Source organism: Loxodonta africana, chromosome 26 (genome assembly GCF_030014295.1).
Source record: "Loxodonta africana isolate mLoxAfr1 chromosome 26, mLoxAfr1.hap2, whole genome shotgun sequence".
In the NCBI taxonomy this organism is placed as follows: domain Eukaryota; kingdom Metazoa; phylum Chordata; class Mammalia; order Proboscidea; family Elephantidae; genus Loxodonta; species Loxodonta africana.
The window spans coordinates 24,446,682-24,459,505 of record NC_087367.1 but is presented as its reverse complement, the minus strand read 5'-3'; the positions used below and the strand labels follow the sequence as shown (position 1 = coordinate 24,459,505).

At 37.0% G+C, this 12,824-nt stretch overlaps 1 protein-coding gene across 4 annotated transcripts in view; it reads right to left on the bottom strand.

Moving 5' to 3' along the window:
• The window catches only part of SOS1 (SOS Ras/Rac guanine nucleotide exchange factor 1), a 153,082-nt gene that overhangs the window by 84,447 nt on the left and 55,811 nt on the right, over positions 1-12,824 (bottom strand). For 3 of the 4 annotated variants that reach the window (XM_003416091.4, XM_064277174.1, XM_064277176.1), the window contains exons 2-3: positions 11,242-11,367; positions 1,653-1,784 (exon numbers count right to left, since the gene is read on the bottom strand). In XM_003416091.4, coding sequence (XP_003416139.2) covers positions 1,653-1,784; positions 11,242-11,367 — 258 coding nt within the window. The remainder of the gene's footprint in view (positions 1-1,652; positions 1,785-11,241; positions 11,368-12,824) is intronic. The other variant, XM_064277175.1, reaches the window with a different exon arrangement.

Genomic DNA, 12,824 nt, shown 5'->3' with positions numbered 1-12,824 from the left:
ATATAATTACACTTCAAAGAAAGCAGGAACTTTTGTGGGGTTGACTAGTTTCTATGGGAAAACAAACACCATTTTCTAAACAATCCAATTAGGAAAAAATTCTTGTGAAATAAGAAGTATACTCAATGTTGGGGCAAGATGCATTTTCCTTTTAGGATATGTAAAAACTAATAAATATATAGTGATAAGAATGTATTAATTAATTGAAACCACACCCAAAATCAGATAAAATTCAAAATTTAGGGTCATTAATACAGCATGCAAATAAATCAATTTTTTAATGCTCTTAGAATATAATTAAATGCATGGCTAATGAGACTCATGAGAACAGAATTATAAAGAAGTATGCCATTAGTAATAATTTAGCAATTTTCCATAATTTGCACTTATTTTCTCAGACCAGTCAGTAAGACATATGCAGCTATTTCTATTTAAACAACCCCAGTGGAAAGCCTAGCTTCTCGACAGCCTTAAAAGCCATCCAAGTGGTTAGCTCTAAATGTTGGACAAGATCAAGCAGATACTGAGACTCCTAACACTGTCATTTAGGAGCCCTGTAAACCTGTGCAAGTTACTTCCGTCAGCCTCTGTTACCTCAGGTACAAACTGAGGATAATAATAATAACTTTGTTGAGTAATAAACTTACAGACAATTTATATAAGTATTAGCAGTTTGCTTATATCCTAATCACTACAAAACTACTGCTATCTAAAAGTATTATTATGGTTTTATTATTACAGTGAAACCTGTAAGAGCTGGAACTTGACAGGACTGTCTCTTTTTCCAGGTCTCGCAGGTTTGGTGCACTTTTCTATCATCACTCTCTATTAGTGGGAATTGTTTGAGTTTTTCATCTCTGACAGTTTTCCGTCTTACACTGGTTCAGGCTTTTGCAGGCTCCACTGTATAATAATTTACCTATATTTTTGATGAAAGAATCAATAAACGGTTTGCTCACTGTATTAAACAAAGTAGAAATAACATTATTAGCGTTGCTAGCAGTTATTCTATTTGTTCTGGAGAGACTGAACTGACTGACTCATTTAAAGGATAAGTAGGACTAGATAATGTAGGTAATCCTCAGAGAAATTTTTGTCCAACCAAAGATTGCACATTGCCCTATGGCAGTCCCACAGAGGTCCCTACACAAAATATTAGTGTCTGAAGGATTTATAGGGACACCTGGGTCTAACCACAAGAGTCTCTATGAACACCTGAGATTAATAAAATCCATAATAACAACTTTCCGCAATCCTTTCAATTTGCTTCATTATTACTGTTGGTATGAAATTACTTTAGAACATGTTGCCCACTTTATACTTTTCTATTGTCATAGCAGGAGCCCTGGTGGTACAGTGGTTAAGAGCTCGGCTACTAGCAAAAGGTCAGCAGTTCAAATCCACCAGATGCTCCTTAGAAACCCTATGAGGCAGTTCTGTTCCATCCTACAGGATCGCTATGAGTTGGAACTGACTCAACAGCACCTTACAACAACATTGTCATAGCATTCCTCCCCCCCACGTGAATTTCTGAAAAAATTGAATTTCACTCCTCAGTTGACTCTATTATCCATGAAATATATTCTTAGCGTTTGAAAATAGTGGGTTTTATTTTGCTCTTAAAAGGCAAGAAGGCAGTATTTCAGCATTACCTTTAATAAAGGATGAATTTTTTCTACTGGGAGAGATAAAGGGTTTCTTCGCTTCCTCTTTTCAATAGCCGACTGGGCATCAGCTATTGCCCACTTATCAATTGGATGAGGGAAACTTTTCTGAACACGTTCCTTGGAAAATAGGAAAATAACAACTAAGCAACATATATATTAAATAATGTCCATTACTTGCAATTTACTTTTAAAACCAAAGAATACCAAAAGCAGAGCTTTTCACATGTGCTATAATTTACATTTAAGCTACTGCAATAACTTTAAATGGCAGTGTATTCGTTTTTTAATTAGGCAATCAGGAGACTAAACATTCCTTGTATTGTCCAGGAAGGCAAATCACATCCTGAATTTCAATTTCACTGTAATAAAGCTAATGACAAGAGTGAATAAGAGAAGTAATTTTAAAACATTACTTGATCTAAGCTCGAGAAGCAAAAAACCTAAATCCAGTTCTCATTTGTCCTTACTTTCAATACCGATTACAAGCTCAAGTAATATTTTGCAATTGAAACCTCTAAGATTTTTTATTTTTGTTTTTCCATCATGCACTGGTACGTGACTTCAAAACTATCTGCAAATCATGAAAATCAATGCTTTACATTGGTAACAGCAATTTTAATGCACTGCAGCTTGTCATTAGAGTTAAAATAGGTCATTAATTTTGAGCAAAATACTTAATTTGCAGCAGTTACTCTATCAAAATTTCTAATGAAAGTGGAAAAATTCATGTTAATGTAGCAGCTGAACTTCCTTAATTTTAATAAACTAATGTAACTCACCTCAAACAAAAGGTACTTTCACCTTTTTAAGTTTTTAAAATCCACCTGCAGCATAATTTAACCCAGTAGAGGTCGCTATTAAATAACCAATTTTTTTAATTGATGGCTATTCAACTTTTTTTTTTTTTTTAGCTGAGTCCCTGGGTGCCGCAAGCAGTTAATGTGACGGGCAGCTAACGAATGGGTTAGAATTCCCAGCCCACTCAGAGGCACCTTGGAAGAAAGGCCTGGTGATCTTCCAAAAACTCAGCCACTGAAAACCCGTGCAATACTGTCTTACCCTGACACACACAGGGTCGCCATTAGTTGGAACTGACTCCACAGCAACGGGTTTATGTAAAAACTACTAGATAAAATTAAACATCATCCCTGATCATAAATCTGAATATAAGTTTTGTCAGATGCTATTAAAATGGTAAATAAGAGATTACAGTGTGATAATCTGGGGGGAAAAAGGAATACACTGATTCCAGGTACACGTTATGAACAAATTTATAAATTGAGAATAGTTTTAACTCATTCAATTTTATTTTTTAAAAATTCTCTTCTTCCATGTTCAAGGCTAAATCCACTGCCAAATCAAAGAAGTGAGCATTTTAATTAATGGTATTAGAGGTGTGTTGAAAGACATCATAGTTAAAAACGGAATTTACATACTTTCTCAAACACCTTGTTGAAAAGCTACTTGCCAGGACACTGCCCTCACGTAATTAGGGCAATACAAAGGTCCAGAACGTTAGGAAAGCTTGGCAAGGTAGAAAGGGGTAAGAGTGGAAAGGAACATCTGAAATGAAACTTCGTTTCCTTCTGCCAAATCAATTTTTACACTGATGGATTTAACCCACGGTTAACTGAGTGGGTGTAACCATGGGACAAACCTATGGTCCTGTGACTTTCTAACTTTTTCTGACCTTAACTTATAGTAAGAAGTAATAAATTCTCAATACATTTTACATTATACCCTTATACACCTACACACACTAAAGTTTCATAAAACAAAACCTGCCCTCACTATGTGCGGTACACTGATACTTCATACTCTATTTCATTAAAAACAAAGTGGTTGGGCAATGTACTAAACTGATGCCATGAACTTACTTATGACCTGGAGTCTGAAATCACTAGTGTATACTGGAGATAGAAAAGCAGCAGAAGAGGAAGGAAATAGAATTCAATCTGATAATTCTAAGTAGATTTAACTTATATCTTTGGAAAAAAAGCGATTAGCAATGGTTGAATTATAGGGGCAAGCTGTAGGCCAAGGCTGAGACTGGGGGAAAAAGAAAATAAAATAGCAATCCCTATCCATTTCAATTTTACCCATCCCATTCCAAATTTATCCACTGTTTTGAGAAAGAAAAGAAGGGGAAAGAAAATCTAGAATGATAAAAGAAAAGGCAAGAAAGGGAAAATAACAATGATAATAATAATTTTAACTTTGTTATTAGTGGATTAAGGGACTCAAATTACTAAATATATATCTAGGAGGTGAGACCTGGGGTTCACTTGTATGAAAAAAGATTGGTGTGGTGCCTCGAATGTGGAAAAGCCACACTGACTTACTTTATCTCTTATAATGGTAAATTTAATTACAATTTTATAGCCAAATAAAATTTGTTGTCATAATTATTCTTATATATTTTTAAAAGAAACCTAAGGAGGAACCGGATACCCTGGTGATATAGTCGTTAAGAGCTATGGCTGCTAACCAGAAGGTTGGCAGTTTGAATCCACCTAGCACTCCTTGGAAACCCTGTGGGGCAGCTCTACCCTGTCCTATAGGGTCGCTATGAGTCGGAATGGACTCCACAGCAAAGGGTTTGGAAAGGCAGAACCATCAGTGAAAGATTCATGAATTAGAATTATGCTACTTTCAAGATTAATAATTTCATTTGTTTTAAATAAGAAACTATCTTGATTAATACCTAGTGGTTTTCGGAAAAAAAACAAGATACGGAGCTAAGGTTTGAGATTCAACTTTGCCTCTCACTAGGAGAGCCCCGTCTTTTCCTTTTACATAATAAGGGGGTTTAAGCAGATGATCTTGAAGGTCAGTTCTAACAGGAATGTTCTGGGACCTATGAAGACTTCTATGCTTGCACTTAGCGCAAAAATTCAGCCCCACACAGACTTCTGAAGTCCTGTTAGTAGTAAGCAATAAGGCTTACAATGTGTAGAAGAAATTTTTTTGTGCTAAGAAAGTTAGAAAATCTGTAGACATTCTTGGGAAATCTAAGTGTTAATGAACATTAAAAATCATAAGGATTCGTCAGTATGCCAAGAAAAAGGAAAAAAAGTTTAAAAAATGAATAGAAAAGGTGGATTTTTTAAATTTTAGGATAAGATGACTCTGATTTAAAAACAAAAAAAAAAAGCTAAGAGTCCAAGAAAACTTGGTGCTCCTCCATCTGAGTTAACTGGAGAGAAGAAAAATGTATCTGTGTCCTAAGAACCCAAGGGCCACAGAGGAAAACTGGAAAGACATAACAAGTGGAAATCAGTCTAGACTTTCAGACAGAAAAAAAGAAAAAGCACAGTTATGAAAGGACAAGACCTAAGAAGTTAAATAAGGCGTATACTTTGTCAGGGCATATCACAGAAAAAAATACTACTAGTTACGTACTTTCTAAAGAGGCCCAAGGACAAATTAATAGCTCACTAGAAATCCTGCAACTACATGGTAGCAGTAACATTATTTTTTCCCTCTTTTTTTCTAGGAGATTATACAGAAAATGACGCCTATTACAAGAGAGGGAGAAACAAACCTGATTGGAGAAGTTTTGATATATTATTTTTGAAAACTTGAACTAATTTGAATCATCAGGGCCAAAGCAACATACTCCCCCTCTGCATCCTAGAGCATTATATACACTGCCTTACTCATCTGGAACACTGCCCGAGAGAGAGTAAAACAAAAAGAAAAAACCTTGGAGTCAAATCCAACTCATAGTGACCCTATAGGACAGAGCAGAACTGCCCACAGGATTTCCAAGGCTGTAATTTTTACAGGAAGCCCTGATAACACAGTGGTAAAGGGCTCGGCGGCTAACCAAAAGGTCAGCAGTTCAAATCCACCATTCAGCCTGCTGCTCCTTGGAAACCCTATGGGGCAGTTCTACTCTGTCCCACAGGGTTGCTATGAGTTGGAATTGACTTGACAGCGACAGGTTTGGATTTTTTTTTTGCAAGCTTTATAGAAGCTGACTGCCATATCTTTCTTCTTCTGAGTGGATGGTGGGTCAGTGCTGCCAATCTTTCAGTTAGCAGCCAAGCACTTAACCACTGCACCACCAGGGCTTCTGACAGATAGCAAGCACTCAAATATTGGTCGCATGGATTAGTGAATATTGGCAATGTCAATAAAACAAAATCTCCTTCATTTGAACTATGATAGTTCACAACTTGTGATGATCTGTAGCGTGTCATCAGAACTTTTAAATTAGCAGAAGTGAGATTATAGACATATGTACAATTCATGTATTTTCAAGCAGTCTTGAAGCATTTATTTTCCTAAAACTGTAAGACAACAAGTAACCACTCTTATTTTTCCATTAAAGTTAAATCTTCTAGGGGACTTAACATTAAACAATAACTGCCACCCTACTTTGAATGGTATCTATACTTCAAAGTAATTAAAATGCATTCTTTAGACAGATTTTAAAATTCAAATATTGCATTAATTCAGACTGATCTATTTTTTAAAGTACATTTTTCTCACAGGTATCTCAAAAATTTTGATGAATCTCTCACCTCAAAATGTATTTGAAGGGGTAAATTCAAGGCCCTTATTATTATTAATTCTCTAAATGTATAATATTGAATCTTAATGAAATATTAAAATAAAACTGAAATATTGAATCCTAATGAAAGCAGCAAACAGGAAGTTACTTGGTCATAAAAGAATCTAAGACACCATTATATTCATCTAAACATTTCCACATCTCCATATCCTTATCTGAATATTCTCCCAGGTATTTTTTTTTTTTATGGTATGGGAAGAAGGGTATTTGACTATTGATTGGAAAAGATCTAGGTTCTTTTCTGGCTACCTTATCATTCTGAGAGTCAATTTTCTAATATACAAAATAAGGAGAATAACAGCTACCCCACAGCATTGTTATAAGTACGTAAAAGTGTATATAACAGTACTTTGAAATTACAAAGTTCTGTGGGGTGGAGCCCAGGTGGCACAGTGCTTAAGAGCTCAGCTGCTAACCAAAAGGTCAGCAGTTCAAATCCACCAGCCACTCCTTGGAAACCATATGGGGCAGTTCTACTATGTGCTATAGGGTTGCTGTGAGTCATTGGAACTGACTCAACAATAATGGGTTTGGGTTTTTTGTTTCTTTGTTTTATGGGGTGGTGCAAATGGTTAAGGTGCTCGGCTACTAACTGAAAGATTGGCAGTTCAAATCCACCCAGAGGCACCTTGAAAGAAAGACCCGGCAATCTACTTTCTAAAGGTCATAGCCATTGAAAACCCTATGCACAGTTCTACTCTGAAACACATACAGGGTTGCCATTGGTAAGAATCAACTCAATGGCAACTTTTTTTTTTTTTTAAACAACTGATTGCTATTTCTATTACTGTCATATAGTTTGTTCCCCAAAAAATCCATCCCCAGCCCCAAAGTGAGCTCTTTGGAATCTTGTATGGCTACATATACTTTTAAGAGCTCAAATTAACTACTTAAAAATAACAAGACAGGGCATAGGCTAAAAACCTTAAATATCTGAGGTCTCTTCTACGTAAGTAATAAAAAGCTATGAAATATCCTCTATTATCTAGGGTCTTGAATATGTAGATTGATTAAATCTATGCAAGTGGAGGACTGAGAGATTCATTATTTTTGAGAATTCAAGGAGATCTTCAATATTAGGAAATGACACATTTAGTTTCTGTATTAACTTAAAAAAGGAAATTAGATTAACATGTGTATAGTATAAAAAATCTGGAAAGAGCTGAATTTGAATTTCTAGTGTTAACAAACTAACAAGTTCCTGGAATGTACCAACATCAGAATGATAATAAGACAAGACCTGTAACCCCATTCTAATACACTAGGCACAGGGTTGGATGTTGCATTTTATAAATATTCTGGGGAAACCCAACTGGGATCCAAAACAACACCTGGAATTAGTGGGAAGGAGAGTCATCCAACCAGTTCTACTCAAAATATAATCTGTGACTCCCATGGTAATAGATGCTTAAAGGAAAGTACAAATAAAAGACATTTGGTCCTATAATTCAATGGGAAAATGAGGTAAAATGGTAAGAAATCTACTTTGAATTACTTAAGGAATCAAATCAAATTACTATTTCATGGTACACAATCTTTTCTATACACACAACTCTGTAATTCAATGTTCCTTTGCCTCAACTGAAATCCGAATCTCCTCTGAAAACTTCTAAGGCACTGTTCCTTGTCCCACAGCCCAGGTGAAGGTAGATTTAGTATCACTCTTAAAGCCATTTCTGGAACATAACTCTTCCATTCTCATGTAAAGTCCTGTCATCATCCTTTTCGACTTTATTATCTACATTAAAGACACACAGAATACCCTGGTCTTTTAATTCCTTGAACATCTCATCTTGAGGACCATCAATTCTAGTCAAGCCACCACCACAAAGCCACATCTTGCTTTGTAACTGTGTTACTGACGAAATCTTAAATTTAAACAACAGAATAGATCCCAATCTATTCTATTTTTCTCACTCAGGTACTCTAATTTAACCATTTCTCCAACCTTATCAGGAACTCCAATACCCTGTTCCCTCCATGTTTTTCCAATCTACCTGCTCTCTTCTACAAGGTAACATAAAATCAGTGAAAACCAAAAAAACCAATCCCACTGCCGTCGAGTCGATTTCGACTCATAGCAACCCTATAGGACAGAGTAGAACTGCCCCGTAGGGTTTCCAAAGAGCACCTGGTGGATTTGAACTGCCGACCTCTTGGTTAGCAGCCATAACACTTAACCACTATGCCACCAGGGTTTCCAGTTCAGTGAAAGGCATGCTCAAAAACCTAGACTTTCTGGTTCTATTTATTTTATTTTTAATATTTCACTGTGTTTTCAGTGAAGGTTTACACAGCAGTTTAGGTTCCCAGCCAACAATTCCTATACAAGTTGTTCAGTGACACTGGTTACATTCTTGACGGTACGTGAACACTCTCATTATTTTCATTCTGGTTGTTCCATTTCCATTAATCTAGTTTCCCTGCCCCATTACCTTCTCATGTTCATTTAAATTAATTCTTGACCATTTGGTCTCACATAGGCGATTTTTTAAAGGAACACACTACTTACTGGTAATATTTTTTTTCTAGATTCTAATAATTTTTTTTCCTCACTCAAATATGTATATACAAATTGTGTTGTGACATTGATTACAGTCCCTGCAATGTGTCAGCACCCTTCCCCTTTCTACCCCAGCTTCCCCGTGTCCATTCATCCCATTTTTCTGTCCCTTCCTGCCTTACCTTGCTTTTGGGCACGAGTTACCATTTGGTTTCGTGTATTGGGCTGAACTAAGGAGCATGTTCCTCACACATCTTACTAATCTTGGTCTGAATAGTGCGCTTTGGGAGTGGCTTCAGTTCTGAGTTAGCAGGGTGTCTGGGGCCATTAGTCTCAGGGGTTTCTACAAATCTCTATCAGATGAACAAGTCTGGTCTTTTTTTGTGAATTTGAATTTTGCTCTACATTTTTCTCCCGATCTGACTGGGACTCTCTATTGTGATCCCTGTCAGAGTGGTGGGTGGTGGTAACCGACACCATCTAGTTCTTCTAGGCTCAGACTGGTGGAGGCTATGGTTCACGCGGTCCTTCAGTCTTTTGGGCTAATATTTTCCTTGTGTCTTTGGTTTTCTTCATTATCCTTTGGTCCAGACAGGATGGGACCAACAGATGTATCTTAGATGGCTGCTCACAAGCTTTTAAGACCCCTGATGCTACTCACCAAAGTAGGATGTAAAACCTTTTCTTTATGAACTATGTTATGCAAATTGACCTCTATGTCCCCCGAGACTATGGTTCCCAGCAACTTGGTCCTTCAAGGTGTTTGGATGTGTCTAGCAAGCTTCTGGAAACCCTGGTGGCGTAGCGGTTAAGTGCTACGGCTGCTAACCAAAGAGTCAGCAGTTCGAATCTGCCAGGCGCTCCTTGGAAACTCTATGGGGCAGTTCTACTCTGTCCTATAGGGTCACTATGAGTCGAAATCGACTCGATGGCACTGGTTTTTTTTTTAGCAAGCTTCTATGACTTTCCCTTGGCCAAGTTGTGCTGACTTCCCCTATATTGTGTGTTGTCTTTCTCTTTACTTGTCCACTATCTAGTTAGTGGTTTTCTCTCCCTACTCCCCCCTGCCTTAACCATCAAAGATCTTTTATTTGTAGCTTCACTACTGATTAGCTGTGACCTTGGGCAAGTTATTTAATCTCTTTGTGCTTCAGTTTCCACATTCATTCAGCAAATATTTCCCAAGTGCCTTCTGTGTGCCAGACATTGTCGTAGGTATTGGAGATTCATCAATGAACGAGACAAAACGCCTACAGCTTACACTCTAGCAAGAGAGAAAACAGCACCATCTTCATGGGGTATTGTGATGTTTAAATGAAATACACAACATGGAAGTGTTCATACTATATCAAGCAGTCAAATATTGGCAGTTATTACATTTCACTTTTTTTTCCCTAAACAATTTAGATTCCCTGGTGCTTTTTTAAACAAGTTCCTCATTGGATATGCCTATATGTCAATCCCTCAGCCCTCAGGGATCTGGGCAGGACCTGAGGTAGCTAGAGATACTTCCATCCTAGTCGCTGGATGCCATAAAAATGTTATTACATTCTATGTGTTCTAAGAAGGGTTATGAAGCATTGCCAGTATCAGTTTGCACAATTTCCTTGCCCTGCTGTCTTGACATTGTATATCCATGGTGGACATCATTCTTGGATCAACCCAATCATCTTTTTTGTGCCCACACCTAAGCACTGCAAAAGAAAAAAGTCATACAAACCCAAAGATTTGTACCATTATATACTCAAGGTCACTGAAGTCAAATGTTCCTTCATCAGTGTCAGAAAACTCCTTTAATGCTAGCTCGCTCTCATTTTCTGTTAATTCCTTCTTCAAGCTTTCCTCCTTCTCCTCTCAAATTTTTGACTCTTTCAGATCTCAACTTAGATGTCTCTTCCTTTGAGAAACTATCCCTATACCCCCAAGCCTATGTTACTTGTCTCTTTTATGGTTTCCCACATACCCTGCACTTGTAGTATATACACTGTGTTATTGCCTATACATCTGTCTGTATCTCCACTGAACAACAAGCTCTAAAATGGTAAGGGCCATGTCAACTTCATAAGAGATTTCAAAACATCCTTTTTAAGATTTTGAGACATTTTCTTCCCTTCCAACTAATGGAAGGGAGTTCACTTAAATGCACGTAAAATATCAACTATAATGTTTTTGGAAGGCTACCTGGCTTTAAAATACAAAAGAAACATCTGGACATATTCTACCCTTAAATGTATGAGTGCATTATTCTAGCATCAAGAAGTAGTGTTTAGAGGCCAACTAAAGTTAATTTTAGATTAAAAGCAAAATATGGAATAGTTTAACAGCTAAAACATATACCCAATATGAAATTAAAATAAATCCAGTCTTCATTTTCCTAATGCTATACATATTCTGTGGAATTGAAAAGCAAGCTCTTTTCCCTTTCACAGACATTACAACAAGCACACAGATTAGACAGATACAAAATAAACATAATGCAGACTTTATCATACCTCTACATCTAGAACACTTCGGGGCTGAGCCTGGCACAGCATATTCAATAACTGCAAAATTAATTCTTCAACATACTGAAGAGCATCATCATTAGACTCAAGTGCTGGATGAACTTGCCCTTGGACCTATAAACAAAAGACAAAGTAATGAAAATGTGGGCTTATTTTACCTCAATTAAACAAAAATTTTTTAAATGTGGGTTTGTACTCAAGAACACGGTGTGGCCTGCAAATACAGGTTTACAAGTTATTGACTCAGAAGCCAGGAATTTCCAACCTTTTTTCCCAGTCACATGTACCATACCTGTTAATAACAGATACCTAACTGCATTTTCTCAGTATTTTATTTTCTTAAACCACTGTTATCCTCAAGTGGGGGAATGGGGAGAGGGAGTGAGAGGCTGAGATGGGAATAAAAAAAGTCATTTACATGGTTTTCGCTAGGAACCAGTAGCAGAACATTTGTTCAACATATTGCTTGGGGAAAAAATGATCTCCTATGGAGGTCTCTGCTCTTTGTTTAACTCTGTTTTTCCTAATAAATGATAAAATCCAAGAGAGACATGTCTCATCTTGTTCATCTGATACCGTGCAGGGCACAGAGTACAAACGTGATAAATATTTGTCAAATACAAAGTCGTCCTATATCAAAGGACACGAAATGGGCATTTTGAGAATTTGTGATTTTTTATCTACACTTTAGGAAGATAGCTTGGTGGTCACTCGTCAGTAACTCCTGATAATATTTCCTTTTCTTCTCCTTGACCATTTCTCTGGAGGTGCCTCAGGCCACTGGCCTTTGTAAAACCTGTGTTTTAATAGCCAGTATAATTGTCTTTACCTGCACGCCTTTTTTGCATGCCTTTATCATTCATTATAGGTTAAAACTATTCCCCACTAAATAAATCGCAGAAAGAGCAGCTCCAGGTGATAAGCAATACATGTTTCAAAACACGCTCAACTCTCAAAGGGTGGCCCAGCGCTCAACTGGATGACCGTGCATAGTGCTCCCCATTCCATGTGTCTGCCCTACTACGCTCCATTAGCTGCCGGGACGCCAGGGTCTCCGTGCAGGGCGAAATTTCTATGAACAGTGTACTATATAATGAAATTTTGAAAAGTACTTACATACACTTTTTAAAGGAAAATATTTTAGAGGCAAATAGAACTGTACCAATTCAGAGCTGTGTGAGGAGGTACTACATAAAGCACGGGTTTTTAAACAATTTATAATTTTGCAGGTGAAAAGACTGAGCCTCAGAAGTTTTATTTAAATCATTTGTCAAGTACTTTTGATCATATTTGATGTAGCAGTTACCAACCTGAGTGTAATTTATCCGTTTACAAATCTCTTCACCTGATTAGCTGACTGAATGGTGTTACGGTTAAAATAACGGATAGAGTGCGGACTAGAACCCAGAATTAATGACTGCAAATTCAGTGCTTTCCATTCATTATGCCATCATACTCTGACTAATGCAACGTAGGTAACGGACTTTGTAAACTTACTCCTTTCTCGACACTTAGCACGATTAAACCACCTTTCTTTTTTTACTGCAACTTGACCGAAGTTTTATTGTGCA